This window comes from Sciurus vulgaris (assembly GCF_902686455.1).
Source record: "Sciurus vulgaris genome assembly, chromosome: 3".
NCBI lineage: Eukaryota > Metazoa > Chordata > Mammalia > Rodentia > Sciuridae > Sciurus > Sciurus vulgaris.
Genome location: NC_136463.1, coordinates 126978758 through 126991797, shown reverse-complemented (window position 1 = coordinate 126991797; position 13040 = coordinate 126978758). Strand labels below are relative to the sequence as shown.

Genomic DNA, 13040 nt, shown 5'->3' with positions numbered 1-13040 from the left:
AAATGTCTGTGGCATAGCTGCTGAACGGTCATTAGAAGTTTTTATTCATAAAGACTGTGCTGACATGAAAAAATCCTTACACGAAGAAGAAAAAGCAGCCTGCAAAATGATGGGTACTGATGTGATTACAACTCTACCAAATTTACAAAGAGGAAGAGACCAGATGGAACTGCATTAAAGTGCTACCACTTATTGAATTAAGAGTGGCAGAATGATGCAGGAAGCCTTTCTCTACTTATAGTACCTTTATGACAAATGCACATGTTAACCAAGTCTAGAACTGGCAATTACAGTCCACCTGGGGAGGCTGCCATGCCTGTGGGTAGGTCCCTGTATCGTAGGACAAAGGTGTGTTCTTGGAAGGAATAACCCTGAGTACCTCCAGGAAAGCCATGGCCACATCATCCTCTTGCAGGAGGTCTCCATACATGGCAGCCCACTGTAGAACCAGGCGGATGACTCGTCTCTTGTTGTTGAGGGCATAATCCATTCTCTCCTGTTCTGTACCTTGAGAAGGCTGTGCATGGTAAGTGCGGAGGGGTCAAGGAAGACATTTAGCCATTTCACACTCATTCCACTGTGCTGTTTGCAAAGGCAGAGTGACAGATGCCAACTTTAGACTGAAGGAATTCCTCCTGTAGGCCCTCGAGAGAAACCCCACATAAAGTGTCTGTACCACATGCACACACACCCTGGTTAGCTCCTGCTCACTTTGACCTGATAACGGCCCAAGGAATCGGGCTTCACGTGGACCTATGTGTTCTCAGGATTCTAGCTGTGTCCAGCTGTAGCTATTATTCCCTGCCTGTCCTCTGCACTGCCCTTTGCCTCTTCAGTGGTAATTCCACCTGCTGTTGATTGTCTCTGGGTACCTGGCTACCTCTTGATGGTTCCTATAATTCTGCCCACATCATTATTAATACCCTCATGACAAGCACTGCACTTAAACCCTTCCACATGGATGTCTAGCCTTCCTGGGACTCTGGCTGATAGAGACAGCATGATGGGGAGCAAGGCTGGAGGCTGGTAAACTTACCCATGTTAGGAAAGGACAGGTGCCTGCTAACATGGCCTCTGGTGGGGGCTTCAGACACTCTTTACACCAGACCTTCTCCTCTTGTCTAGAATCACAACCTGCTTCATTGTCAACTTGGGCATTTATGGCTAGCTATCTTAACTACGAACCCCTTCTGGCTTGGATGACATATTATTTGTCTGGTATTCTATACTGTGCCAAGCACAGTGACCTTCTTCTAGAAATTTTATTTATCCATTATCAGAATAAATACTTGGTTGAATGCTCATCCTGTGCCAGGAGTAAAGGGTCCTGCTCTTGGTTGAAATTCTTGTATGCATTATAGTTGGGAGAACATAGTAGGCCATCAAGAAATGTTTTAGATGGGACATACCATTACTTTTTCAGTGACTTATAATAGTTTGTATTATAGACAACTAATCCATTAAAAAACAGTATTTTTAACTTACATTGCAACTTTCACACAAGGTATATCAGTTAAGCTCTATTTCCTAATCTTGGGATGGAGTCGTTTCCTTTCTACAAGTGAGCAAACAGACACGAAAGGAGCATAAAATGCTGACATTATATTGAGGGAATCCAGAACCGGTTTTGAGTCCAAGACTCCTGATTCCAGCTAGTTCTGTTCCCATTACACATCAACTCTGAGCCTCATAGCTCACTGCAAGACCAGCCATGTCTTAGCTCACTACCATGACTTAAAAGGCACCGTCAAAAGCTGCCTTGTGGCAGTGCTGTGCTTGTGAGCTAAACCAGTAAAGGGCCTATTCTAAAAGGACCATAAATAATCATGATCAAGGTAAATGACAGAACCTTAAAGCAAAGGTTTACTGCATGTAAATGGGTTGCAAAATGGCTTTCATAAATTGAGCACGAGATTCATAAAAAAGAAAATTGCTCAACCTGTATTGCTACAATTCTCTCTGAGCTTACAATAAAAAAGGAAGAAAGATCACTTTATGTGAAAATTATTTCTTTTCTGATTAACCCTTTGGTCTCTTGCTTGTATGCATTCATAACTCAGATTTTCTTCCCAAAGAATGGCAATGCTGGGCCCATTTGATGGCTGCTTTCTGTGGCAGGTAGCAGCACTGTCAGGGACATAGTGGATACTGGCTAAGTAATTCTTGATTGACTGAAATATAGTACTGGTTCACCAAAGAGTTGGAGGATCAGGACTTAAGTCCCTTTGATGTCATCATCTAGCTAAATGATTTTTGAGTGAGTCATTTAGCACCTGTAGACCTGCATGTACTCACTGTGCAATAAGGAGGTGAGAAGAAATAATTTCCAACTTCTTTCTCAGCTATTATGTTCAAATACACTAAAGCAATGTGGATCTAAAGAGAATCAAGTACCACTAACAATGTGAAAGTATGCTCTCTTTTGTTCAATTTTATGGTACTGTGTTTTTGTGGTGCTGTGGTTTGGACATGGTTTTTCCTGACCGAAACTCATGTTAAGGTTAAATTGCTCAATGCAGTACTGACAGGCGATGGGGCCTTTAAGAGGGGTTAATGTCTTTCTTGAGAGACTGAATTAGTTGTCTTGGGAATAGATTAGTTCTTACTAGAGGGGGTTCTTATAAAATGGGTCAGTTCCTTTGTTCACTCCTCTTTTTGCATATGTTTGCTTGCCCTTCTGCTTTTATGCACATAGTGCAGTATGAAACCCTCACCTGAAGCTATGCACATGTGGACTTCCAGTCTCCAGAACTGTGAGCTATATCAACTTCTCTTCTTTATAAATTACCTGGTTTCTGGCATCCTAGTATCATAACAGAGAATGAATTAAGACGTGGAAAACTGGATTGCATCAGGTCTTGGCAGGTACTGCCTTTTACATTTCCATACCATGAGAGTCCACAGGAGAAAGTAGGAATGGTTAAGAAGCAGGCAGGGGCCAACCTCATTAAGTATGAGGCAGTGAAGATTCTGAATTCTAAACAGAACATTTTAAAGACTGTACTAGGCCAAGTTCACTTGAGTTCTCTCCTAAGCCAGTTTTCGCGAATACCCTGATGCCACTGTGGGTCACATTCATGTTCCTCACCCTGATCCCTCAGGTTGGGTTTTTTCCTTCTATCCTCTTTTCCAGATCTAAATGATAATGTCTATGAAAGATATCTTTCTGATGACCTTGTACTACAAAAAATATACAAATATAACTTTTGATCATATCATTTTTAAAAGACAGTCTCACTGTGTCTTAAGTTACTTTGCAAACTAGGTTCTTAAAAATATTTCATTATCCATGAATCACTCAAAGATGGTAGTAGCATATAGAAGAAATGGAAGTTTTCACTGAACTGGTATTTAGAGTTGGAACCTTAGTCTAAATTTAGGAGAATAACCTCTAGACAGGACAATTAACATGTTGGTGTGGTTTTTGCGAGGTAAATGTATTTTCAAATAAATTAATACACTTTTCAAAGAAAATATGCCCAAATGCTTTAAATGTACTTGGGCAAAGAAATCATTCAAATTGATTTACCAATTAATAATTAAGAGACTACTTTGAGTAAGACATAGTGCTGGGTGCTAGTGATATAATTGGCACAGCTCTGACCTACCTGAAATTTTACACTGATGATGTCTTGTATGTGTGTGTCAGAGAGAGAAAGAGAGAGAGGGGTGGGGGGGAAGGGATGGAGGAGGGTGGGAGAAAATGTTTCCAAGTTTTATGAGACTGAAATGGTTTGAAACATCAAATTAGCATCAAGTGAATATAATCCTTATTTTCCAGAGTTATCTTTTTCTAGGTTTTCTTGTCTTGGACTTAAGGAAGCAATGCAAATACTTCAGTAGCACATCTGTGGCTAATCTCTAGGGTCACAGGACAGGGTAATTAAACCTGCAATTGTATCTGTGGGTCAGGACAAAGATTCTTGTCTTCTGATGTAGAAATCTATTGTCCACAATAAAAGACAGAATGTAAAGATGAAGTCTGGATGGATTAATATGATAATGCTTCTAATGTGTGTAGATCTTTATGGTTCACAAAATACCTTCAAGATGCTCAAATGATCACAAACCCGAAGAGGAAATATTTACAGATGAGGAAACCGAGGTTCATTGAGAGGATATCTGCCTAAGGTTGCCAGTGAGCACACAGCAGGGTTTACAAATTCCATACAGTGGCCATAGTGCCTAGAGGTTACTGACTGGCTTCATGAAATTACTAAGAATAATTGCATTTGGGAAGCAAAAATCCCAAGACATTTCCTCTCTTCATCTGTCCCTTCTTCTTTTCCTTCTTCATTCCTCCCTTTCCTTTTCTGAAGTTCAACTTTCCTAGCGCTGATTCTGTGGAATATCTAAGCAAGAGCTGAGTGGCCCTGTCCTCCTACAGTCTTCTGGGAGGTAAGACTGACCAAAGTCAGAAAGACCAGGAGGGCTTTTCTCTATTTTCTCATGAAAGTTAAGCATTTTGCCTCTGGGGAAATAAAAGAAAGAACAGATTTATTGCACAGCCTTGCCTTTCTCCTCACAGATGTTCATTTACTAAACCGAGGTGGGGTGACACTGTCTTTAGAGCTGGATCCCAGCATATGCTCCAAGCTTCTGCCCCTCCGCAGGCCACATACATTTTTTTCCCCTGAATTATCTCTTAGATCAGTTTCTTAAGGGACATGGAGAAGACTTTGTATGTAATTGATTCTGCCTGAAATGGTTACAGAGAGGTGCTGGAACTTCTATTTACCCCATGGCAGTCTCCCTAGGCTTCTAAAAGATATAGAAGATTAAAAAAAAAAAAAAACTTCAAAAATGTCATAGCTCCTTAATACCTCTATCGAAATTGCCTGAAATTTTATTTTGTCAAATTGTCAAATACAGATCACAGATTTGTCCTAAATATGCTCAGAAAAAAATTCAATGTCATCAGAAACAGTAAGTCTATGCAAATACCAAAGCATGTGGTACATCTTTCATACAGACTCTGTTCACTAACTATGTCGTCTACAGGACAAGCATTCAGAGTGATGGTCTTCATTGAACTGGACCAGCTCCTTCAGCTGAGGCCAGATCGGATCCGTGTGCAGTGCCGTATCAGGGCTGAGAACAGAGTAAAGGCCATGGTGCAGGCTACAGTCTTTCTACCCTGCAACGGCAGGCTTAATATTCCATTGAGTCATTTTCCTCATGCCGGTTCTGCCGTTCAAACACTGTAATTATTTCATATATTTTTACCTAGTTATTATCTTACTCACCACAGGCACCTGTAATTTTTCTGTATTTTTTTTTAACTGCTCATTTACTTATTCTTAATTCAGCTAATAATGGTTCCATGTATTAAAATTATCACAGGGAAAGTAAGTGAAAACCTCCTAGGATGTAGAGGCAGCAGATTCATTACAGCCTACAACAGGGAATAAAATATTATGTATACTTTTTGCAGTAAGTACATGCTAATTATGCAGCTATTTATAAAACACTTATCAACATTCAAACTGATATTCTTCAATGTTGTTGTTTTGGAAAGCCCTGCTTTGCATACAAGATCTCTGCTTGCAGCTGAAAACAAACTTTGGGGGTCATCTGCCCACTGACAAGACAAAGCTTTTGTCTACTCTGTATTGTGCCCTATTCCTCTCATGATGGTATACAATAGTCATGGCAATATTTACGTGGGACTTCAAAGTTTATAATGTACTTTCACACACACAGCCTCATTTGATCTGTGCAACAAGCTGGTGAGTGGGAAGGGCAAGTCTAATTACCCCTATTACACAGAAGGGGCTCACGGAGTTTGGGGATAATTGCCAAGTAACATAGCTTGTAAGATACAGATCTTAAACATGATCTTCTGACTTTAGAGCTTTTGCTTTCCCACCATAACATGGGGCCTTTTGCCCTTTACTTCGTGTTGCCTGAGTCTACTCCTACTCTGAATGCAAGTTCAAATTCTGCTTCTCCACTTGAAAGGTGTGATCCTTGCTAAGTCCACAGAGTCTAGGCTTCCTCCCCAGTCAGTGTCCCAAGAACATGGTTAAGGATGAAATGAGATACATAGGCTGCTTCTGCAGCACACGAACTGCTCAGTAAACCTTGGTTATTGGTGTTATTACTGACCCCCTTCTGGAAATCTCTGAAAATATTTCCAATGACGGTTTTAGAATTTTTCTAAGACTTGGCCGTTCTGGGTTTAACTCTGTGACGCTTTGTACCAACACAGGCTGCTCCTGTGTATGTGTGCACCTGTTAACTCTGAACTCACAGAATCCCTTCTGTGCTGTCAATTTCTTTACATGTCTCTCATTTTCTTGCTCAGAATATTTTTTTCCCATTGATTTTTAGAATTCTCTGATTTTACAAGTTTCTTGCTCTTGGTACTCTCTTTTAAAATCTCAAACCAGGAGCTTGTACTTGGTTTCATGCAATACACTTGGCCTGGGTTCAAATCTTTTTCCAACATTTATAAGTTGTGTCACTAGGGGCAAATTACTGAGCTGCTCAGTTTTGCTCTTCTTATTGTAAAAAACAGAATTAAGAGTGTGCAACACCTCACAGTGTTGCTATGAGGTCAAGGAAATGTAAATGAAATACTTTGCTGCACATCTGATGAGAAGGTCATCTTCTTCCAAGGAACATATCATATCATTTCCTTACTGGAAATAAGCTCTCAAATTGCAGACCTGTAGAAGTAACCACTCAGAATCAAACTGGGACTACAAAGGTCAAATTTGGCTTCAACCAAAAAAAATTTTTATTTTTTTTTTTTTGCGGTGCTGGGGATTTGAACCCAGGGCTTTGTGCTTGCGAGGCAAACACTCTACCAACTGAGCTATATCCCCAGTCCAGCTTCAATCAAATTTAAGCTGAAATTTATTTTCTTAGAAATCTAAAGAATGTCCCTAAAAAGTTGGCTTTGTCTAATAAATACAAGTCCGATGCTGCTTTGTAAATCTTTCAACTACAAGAAAAGCTTATTTTGATACATAGTCCTCTTTGAGAACCCAAGTCAACATACAAAAACAATATTTTCAAGTCAGTTTCACAGAGTTGTAAGTGATAGGGAGAACCTGCTTTTTCAGAAAGGGAAGCCGTTGTATTTGTTTCTAAGGACGAATATATATAAAAGGCTGTTTTAGCAAAACCTATGGGCAAGTCTATATTCTAATTTTTTCTTTTTAATTTAGGAAACTAAATAAATAATTTCCATGCCAAAAGCATAAAATATATGTTGAATACTAAGCTAAAGAAAATTAGATTGCTAATTAGAAAATATTTAACCAAATTATTACTGTGTTTTGTAAGTTTATAGACAAGTCATTTATCACTTAAGAGTCTGTCCATTTACAACAAAGACTGTATTCACTGACATAAGAAAAAAGCATCTTGACAGGGTAAATTTTGGAACTGATCCAAATGCTGATGATGTCATCATAGACCCTATTTTTTTGATGACTCTCTGCTCATTTCAGCTTATCCTAAGGTTTGTTTCCCTCACGTGGCAGGATAGCTGTTGGAGGCAATTTGGATCATAGGCTTCTACTTCTCTGCCTTAAATATTGAAAATGTTTTCACCTAGAAGTCTAGGAATCCTCTCCTGGAATTCCACTGCACCAGTCTAGCTTGGGCCTGCAATTTGAGAAGCAACACTGTCAAGGGTAGTCAATTACTATGAGTGGATAGACATGGCATACATGTTGGGAAGTCAACCACAATATCCACTACAGACTAATTATATCAGTGCTACATGAACTTCCTCTCAACACCTGCCAGTATATATAGGCTTTTAGGTAGTTATTTGGCCTCCATTGCCTTGACTTCTCTTGTATGTCAAATGAAATACATAACATACCAGTCCTTTTGTCGTCACACTTGAGGAACAGGTGTTGGAAAGATAAAGTGATGTGTATATACTCAGAATGTAGCAGATAGTTATTAAAATTAAAAATAATATTAATTTAGTTGTGATCATTTGAATTAAAGGTCAGCCTATAGATGTGCAAACAAGAATATGGCAGAGATTAATCATAAAGCAGAAAATTAAGACAATAAGAGAGAAATTTGGCAATAATCACCCCAGCCAAAACATTCCAGAATGTTTTTTGTGGAATTATTAACAGTAGTGAAATGCCTGGTGAACTTGCTGTCTTTTCTTTTTGTAGTCCTTTAAATTTTTTGAAATGAGAATTTCTTATCATTAAGGATGATAATGTCATTTATATTTATGAAATAAATAGAATATTTAATGGTATAGGAAAATATTCACAAAATATTGTTTAATGAAAAATCATACAAAATTATTTACAGTAAGATCCCATTCTCATATTTAAAAGTATGTCTATGTGTATAGAAAAAAGACTAGAAGGAAACACACCAAAATGTCAGCCATAGTTATACCTGATAGGTGACAGGGTTTTAATTTTCTTTTTAAGACTAAAGGAAAAATGAATTGAATTCAAAAATGCAGATTTTGAAAAGATTAAAGAACTAGAGATGAAAAGTATAGAAATTGAACAAATATGATTTAAAAACTCATTATAAAGCACTTGTATTCATCAGGTCAAATCATGTCCAAACTGTATCTAATGAATAGAGTCTCTCTCATTAGCACATAAAAAGCCTGATATATTAATGTTAAATAGAGTTCTACCATCCTTTTCCATGCTAAAAGCAAAATTGGAAGAGTCACACAATGTGGATTAAGGACAGAAATAGGTGTCAGTGGCTCAGGGCTCAGATCTTTTCTGTACTAATAATTACCTTCTCTGAGCAAATCATAATTTTTCATTATCCTAGTTTATTGATTTGGAAAAAGCACAGTGAAAAATACTGGCTTCTTCATAGGGCTGCTATGAAAAGCCAGAAATGTTAAGTACTTGAAAAACACTCAGCTAAAGCAACTGATTCATGGAACATGGTTAAGGGTTTCACTGTCCCTGCGTTCCACGTTGAGAACATGGGGGTTAATCCACTTGTCCAATATTGCATTCTACATCTCGGCTGCTTGGGGGTTATTGCTAAGCAGTTCATGTATATATGCTGTTTTTGCCTCCTCATCCTCAGTCTCTCCACTTCTTTTTTTTCTAGCAGTTTCCGTGGAAGTGTGTAGTTAAGTACTTTGCTTTCACTTGACCAAGATGTCAGCAGTAACCAAAGCTGGATCAACCAGACTCACCTTCCCGAGGAGGTGGGAATGAGTTAAGGGCCCAGGGGGAGTTGCAGTAGATTTGCCCCAACAGCACCCTTTTTAGTTCCTGCCTCCCAGGTTTCTTTCCCCAGGTCTGTCACAGTTGACTCATATTATTTATGACTAGAAAAACAGAATGTATAAGAAGCCCACATACCACCTCCCTGATGGGAAAGGGGACTGAAAACTGAGTCTCTGGTGTAACACAAAAGCACTTTCACATCCATAAATTTGGGGACAAAGCCCTTCCCTCTGCCCACGTGTAGCAGGATGAGTTCGTGGCCTCTTGGGACGCCCTCCCCAGCCATTACAGAAGAGTAACTCTTGTTTGAGCCTCTTGTTTCTAGTATCTAAGGACTAGACTTGTGCTGTCTAACATGGTAGCCACCAGCCTGATATTTAAATTAAAATTAATGGAAGTGAAATAAAAATTCAGTTCCTCTCAGTACCAATTTAAGGCTAGTGTCTACTGGGCTAGCATAGATATAAAACATTTCCATTACTGCAAAATGTTCTACTGGACGGTACTGGTTGGACTAGTCCCTAGACCCAAAGCCTCCCTCTCAGTTCTCCCCACAGGACTGACCTGCCAGTAGACCTCTTCACTGGTCTTTTGTGACATTCCTAGGTTTGTCGGGCAAATGAATATGCAAAGCAGGTTCCCTAAGACTCTTGCACATTGGGAAATCACTGAAACTTAAATGCACATTTTTGTAGGAATATATTCAGAAAAAACACTGAGAATTTGGGGGGTTGATAGAAGTCTTACCAGGCATTTTATCGTAACAAAGTACATCTACTTTGGTTTTAGCTAACTGAAACATAGATCAACATGTGTCATGTGATATACTGTCAAGAAGTGCTCTTCAATTCTAATTGAAGGTAACATAATTATTCAAAATTTAATAAGTTTTTAAAGAAGTAAGTTATAAAAAGGAAAAAATGATAAACTTCAGGCTTGGACTCCTGATTTGGAAGATGCTGTCACTTGCCTTGGGCATGCTACTCTATTGGGGGGGGGGCGGTTCATGATCCACATTTATAAAATAAAACTAATATCAACCCAGCAGGATCCTGTGAGGTAAAGTGGTATATATAATATAGGTCAGTGCTCTTAGGATGGTGCCTGACACACAGGGGAGCTGATTCAGAATAAAGTGATGAAGAGAATTGAAGTTCTCCCAGGGCCAGGTGTGAAGGGGTGAGCTGAGGGCACCAGGTAGTGTAGATTGTATCAGGTCATCCTCGATCCCCTCAGTCTACCGAGAAGAGAATTGGTCTCTTGTGATTGATGCTATTGTTCACTTTCTTGTCTTGCCCTCCTCTTCATCAATAGCATTATTCATACTTTTCCTTATTTGGAAGGGTGTGTCATGGACCTTCCCCCCAGGAGCTGCTATCTTCAAAACAGAAGTTAATGATCTGAATGTTCTCAGTCACCTCTTGAAGGAAAAAAGTCAATAAACAGAGACATGAGAATTTGTAAAAAAATAGAAGTTTAGTGTCTGGGGCTTTGAGTTGTAGAGGTGATAGGACTGGGCCTGCTCGATCCCTTGTTTTGGTTTAGTCTGCCCTAGGGTTATCAACATGCCGACCACTGAACAAAATGTCTGAACTCAGTAGGGGTTTTTATTGTTCCTTTCAACAAATCTCAAAGGTCTAATAATGACTACCATGTATGGAGTTAAGAAAGCAGAGAGATCCTGAATGTGTTAATTTTACTTGAGAAAAATTGAATATGAGCCAGAAAGAATATATAATATAGGTAAGTCTCATTAAGCTGTCATTACTTGGAAAGATAGTTTCCAGGCAAATAAACACCCGAATCTCACTCTCACAGATCCCTCTAAGTAGCACATTCAATTCAAATTTCCCATCCTCATACATTCTGTTGACTTCAAAGAGAATTATGGGTAAGAAAATGAGAATCAGGTAGGGCAATTATAATTCTGTGAAAGAAAAAACATGCCAACATTGATTGGATTGCTCAAAAATGGAAGAAAAAGAGACCCTCTCCTTCAATGCGTTTAACTACTCAAAAAGGCCAGAGTGTTCTGAGATCTGAACTTTTTTGGGGGGGTGGGGGCTGTAGCAGCGATTGAACTCAGGGGCATTTGGCCACTGAACCACATCCCCAGCCTTATTTTATATTTTGTTTAGAGACAGGGTCTCACTGAATTGCCTGGCACCTCACTTTTGCTGAGGCTGGTTTGAACTCTTGATCCTCCTGCCTCAGCCTCCCGAGCTGCTGGGATTACAGGTGTGTACCACCATGCCCAGCAGGATCTAAATTTTTGTTGCTTTAAAAATAAAGCAGCAAAATATACTTTCATAATGTTCCCAAAATTGAGGGTGAAACTAGGTCATAATATTCACTTATTTTTTCAACTTACATTTTCCAAATGCTTGCTCTAAGCCTGAGCAGACATCAATTGATCAATTCAAAACTCTACTGAAAACCTGCCTCCAGACTCAGACTTCAAGTTGTCTAGAGGAATTTCCCCTAGGACTTCAAGTTTTGTCTTTAAGTCAATGTGCTAATAAAAATACCAACAAAGAAACAAATGTCAGTCTCTGGAGAAGATGGGCCATATTAGGAGGAATGGGAAAGAAGAGTTACCTCATAAGCGTGACTTACATTTATCTCAGCAGGTTGGCAAACTGGTTAATACCACAGCCTAAAGGAAGAACATGGCAGATGGCAGTTCAACCCTTCAGGCAGCCTGTCAGAGGCACAGTCGTCTTCAAGGTGAGGGAATTATCCCTAACAGCACTCCCAGATTCTACTTCTTAACTTCTCCAGCCTTCCTCCTAAGCATGCATATTTCTTGTCAGCATCACTTTCCCAAATGCTATGGCTTGAATATGGTATGTCCCCTCTGAAACTCATGTTGAAACTTTATTCCCATAGTAAGGGTGTTGAGGTGGTGGAACTTTCAAGATGTGATTAGGTCAAGGGGGTACCCCCCTCATGAATGGATTATTGCTGTTCTCTATGGGACTGGGTTAATTCTCATAGGCATGAGAGTTCTTGTTCTCTCCAAATTGGATTAATCACTGCAACAGCCAGCTGTTATAAAGTGCCTCTATATTTTGTCTCTCCCATATGAGCTTGATATAGTGCGAGGTTCTTGTACTGCAACATAGCAACCAACAAACTCATTGGACAGCTGCCCAATCTGGGACTTCCAGGCTCCAGAAACATGAGTTAAACTTCCTTTCTTTATAAGTTATGCAGTCTCAGGTAAGCTGTTTCACAATTTTCTACCCAGGTAATAAGTTGGAAATCCTGAAACATGCCAAGGCAAACCTCTGCTAGGGAGAGCTAAAGTTGGCACAGGGGAAAATGTTGACATATCAGTGTTTCACAAGAATGGAAAGGAGAACCCTGACTGGGCCATGTCTTACCTTCAGAGGGCAAAATCACACAGAGGTCATATACATGTAGAGTGTCTTCAAGGGAACAGAGACTTACCACAACAAAAGGATATTGGGCCACCAGCGCAGGGCAAAGCTGGGTATTTGGCATAAAAACACAGTGCATCATAACGAAGTCATTTAAAACAGAATCTGGAGGGAGAAAAGTTAAAAAAAAAATTAGGTTCTTGTGAAAATCTTTAGGAAAGTAAAGTGTTCATTTGTTCTTGGCCATTGTATGAGTACAGTTTTACTATACATCGAAGCATTTTATGTGAAAATAATGATGTTGACAGAGCTTGAGACCAAAATCTAATTTCTTGGGATACTGGACAAAGAGGTAATATTTTAAAAAGAGATAGTCTTGTACTAATAGCACTAGTCACCTTGGCCACAAATAATTTTTTTTTTTTTTCAGGGGGTTGGACCCAGGGCCTTGTGCATACTA

At 39.3% G+C, this 13040-nt stretch overlaps 1 protein-coding gene across 2 annotated transcripts in view; it reads right to left on the bottom strand.

The window, feature by feature from the left end:
* Positions 1-13040, bottom strand: part of RAPGEF4 (Rap guanine nucleotide exchange factor 4) — a 290423-nt gene that overhangs the window by 36990 nt on the left and 240393 nt on the right. For both annotated transcript variants that reach the window (XM_079135070.1, XM_079135069.1), the window contains 2 exons: positions 12654-12745; positions 380-517 (listed from right to left, as the gene is read on the bottom strand). In XM_079135070.1, the coding sequence (XP_078991196.1) occupies positions 380-517; positions 12654-12745 (230 nt within the window). The remainder of the gene's footprint in view (positions 1-379; positions 518-12653; positions 12746-13040) is intronic.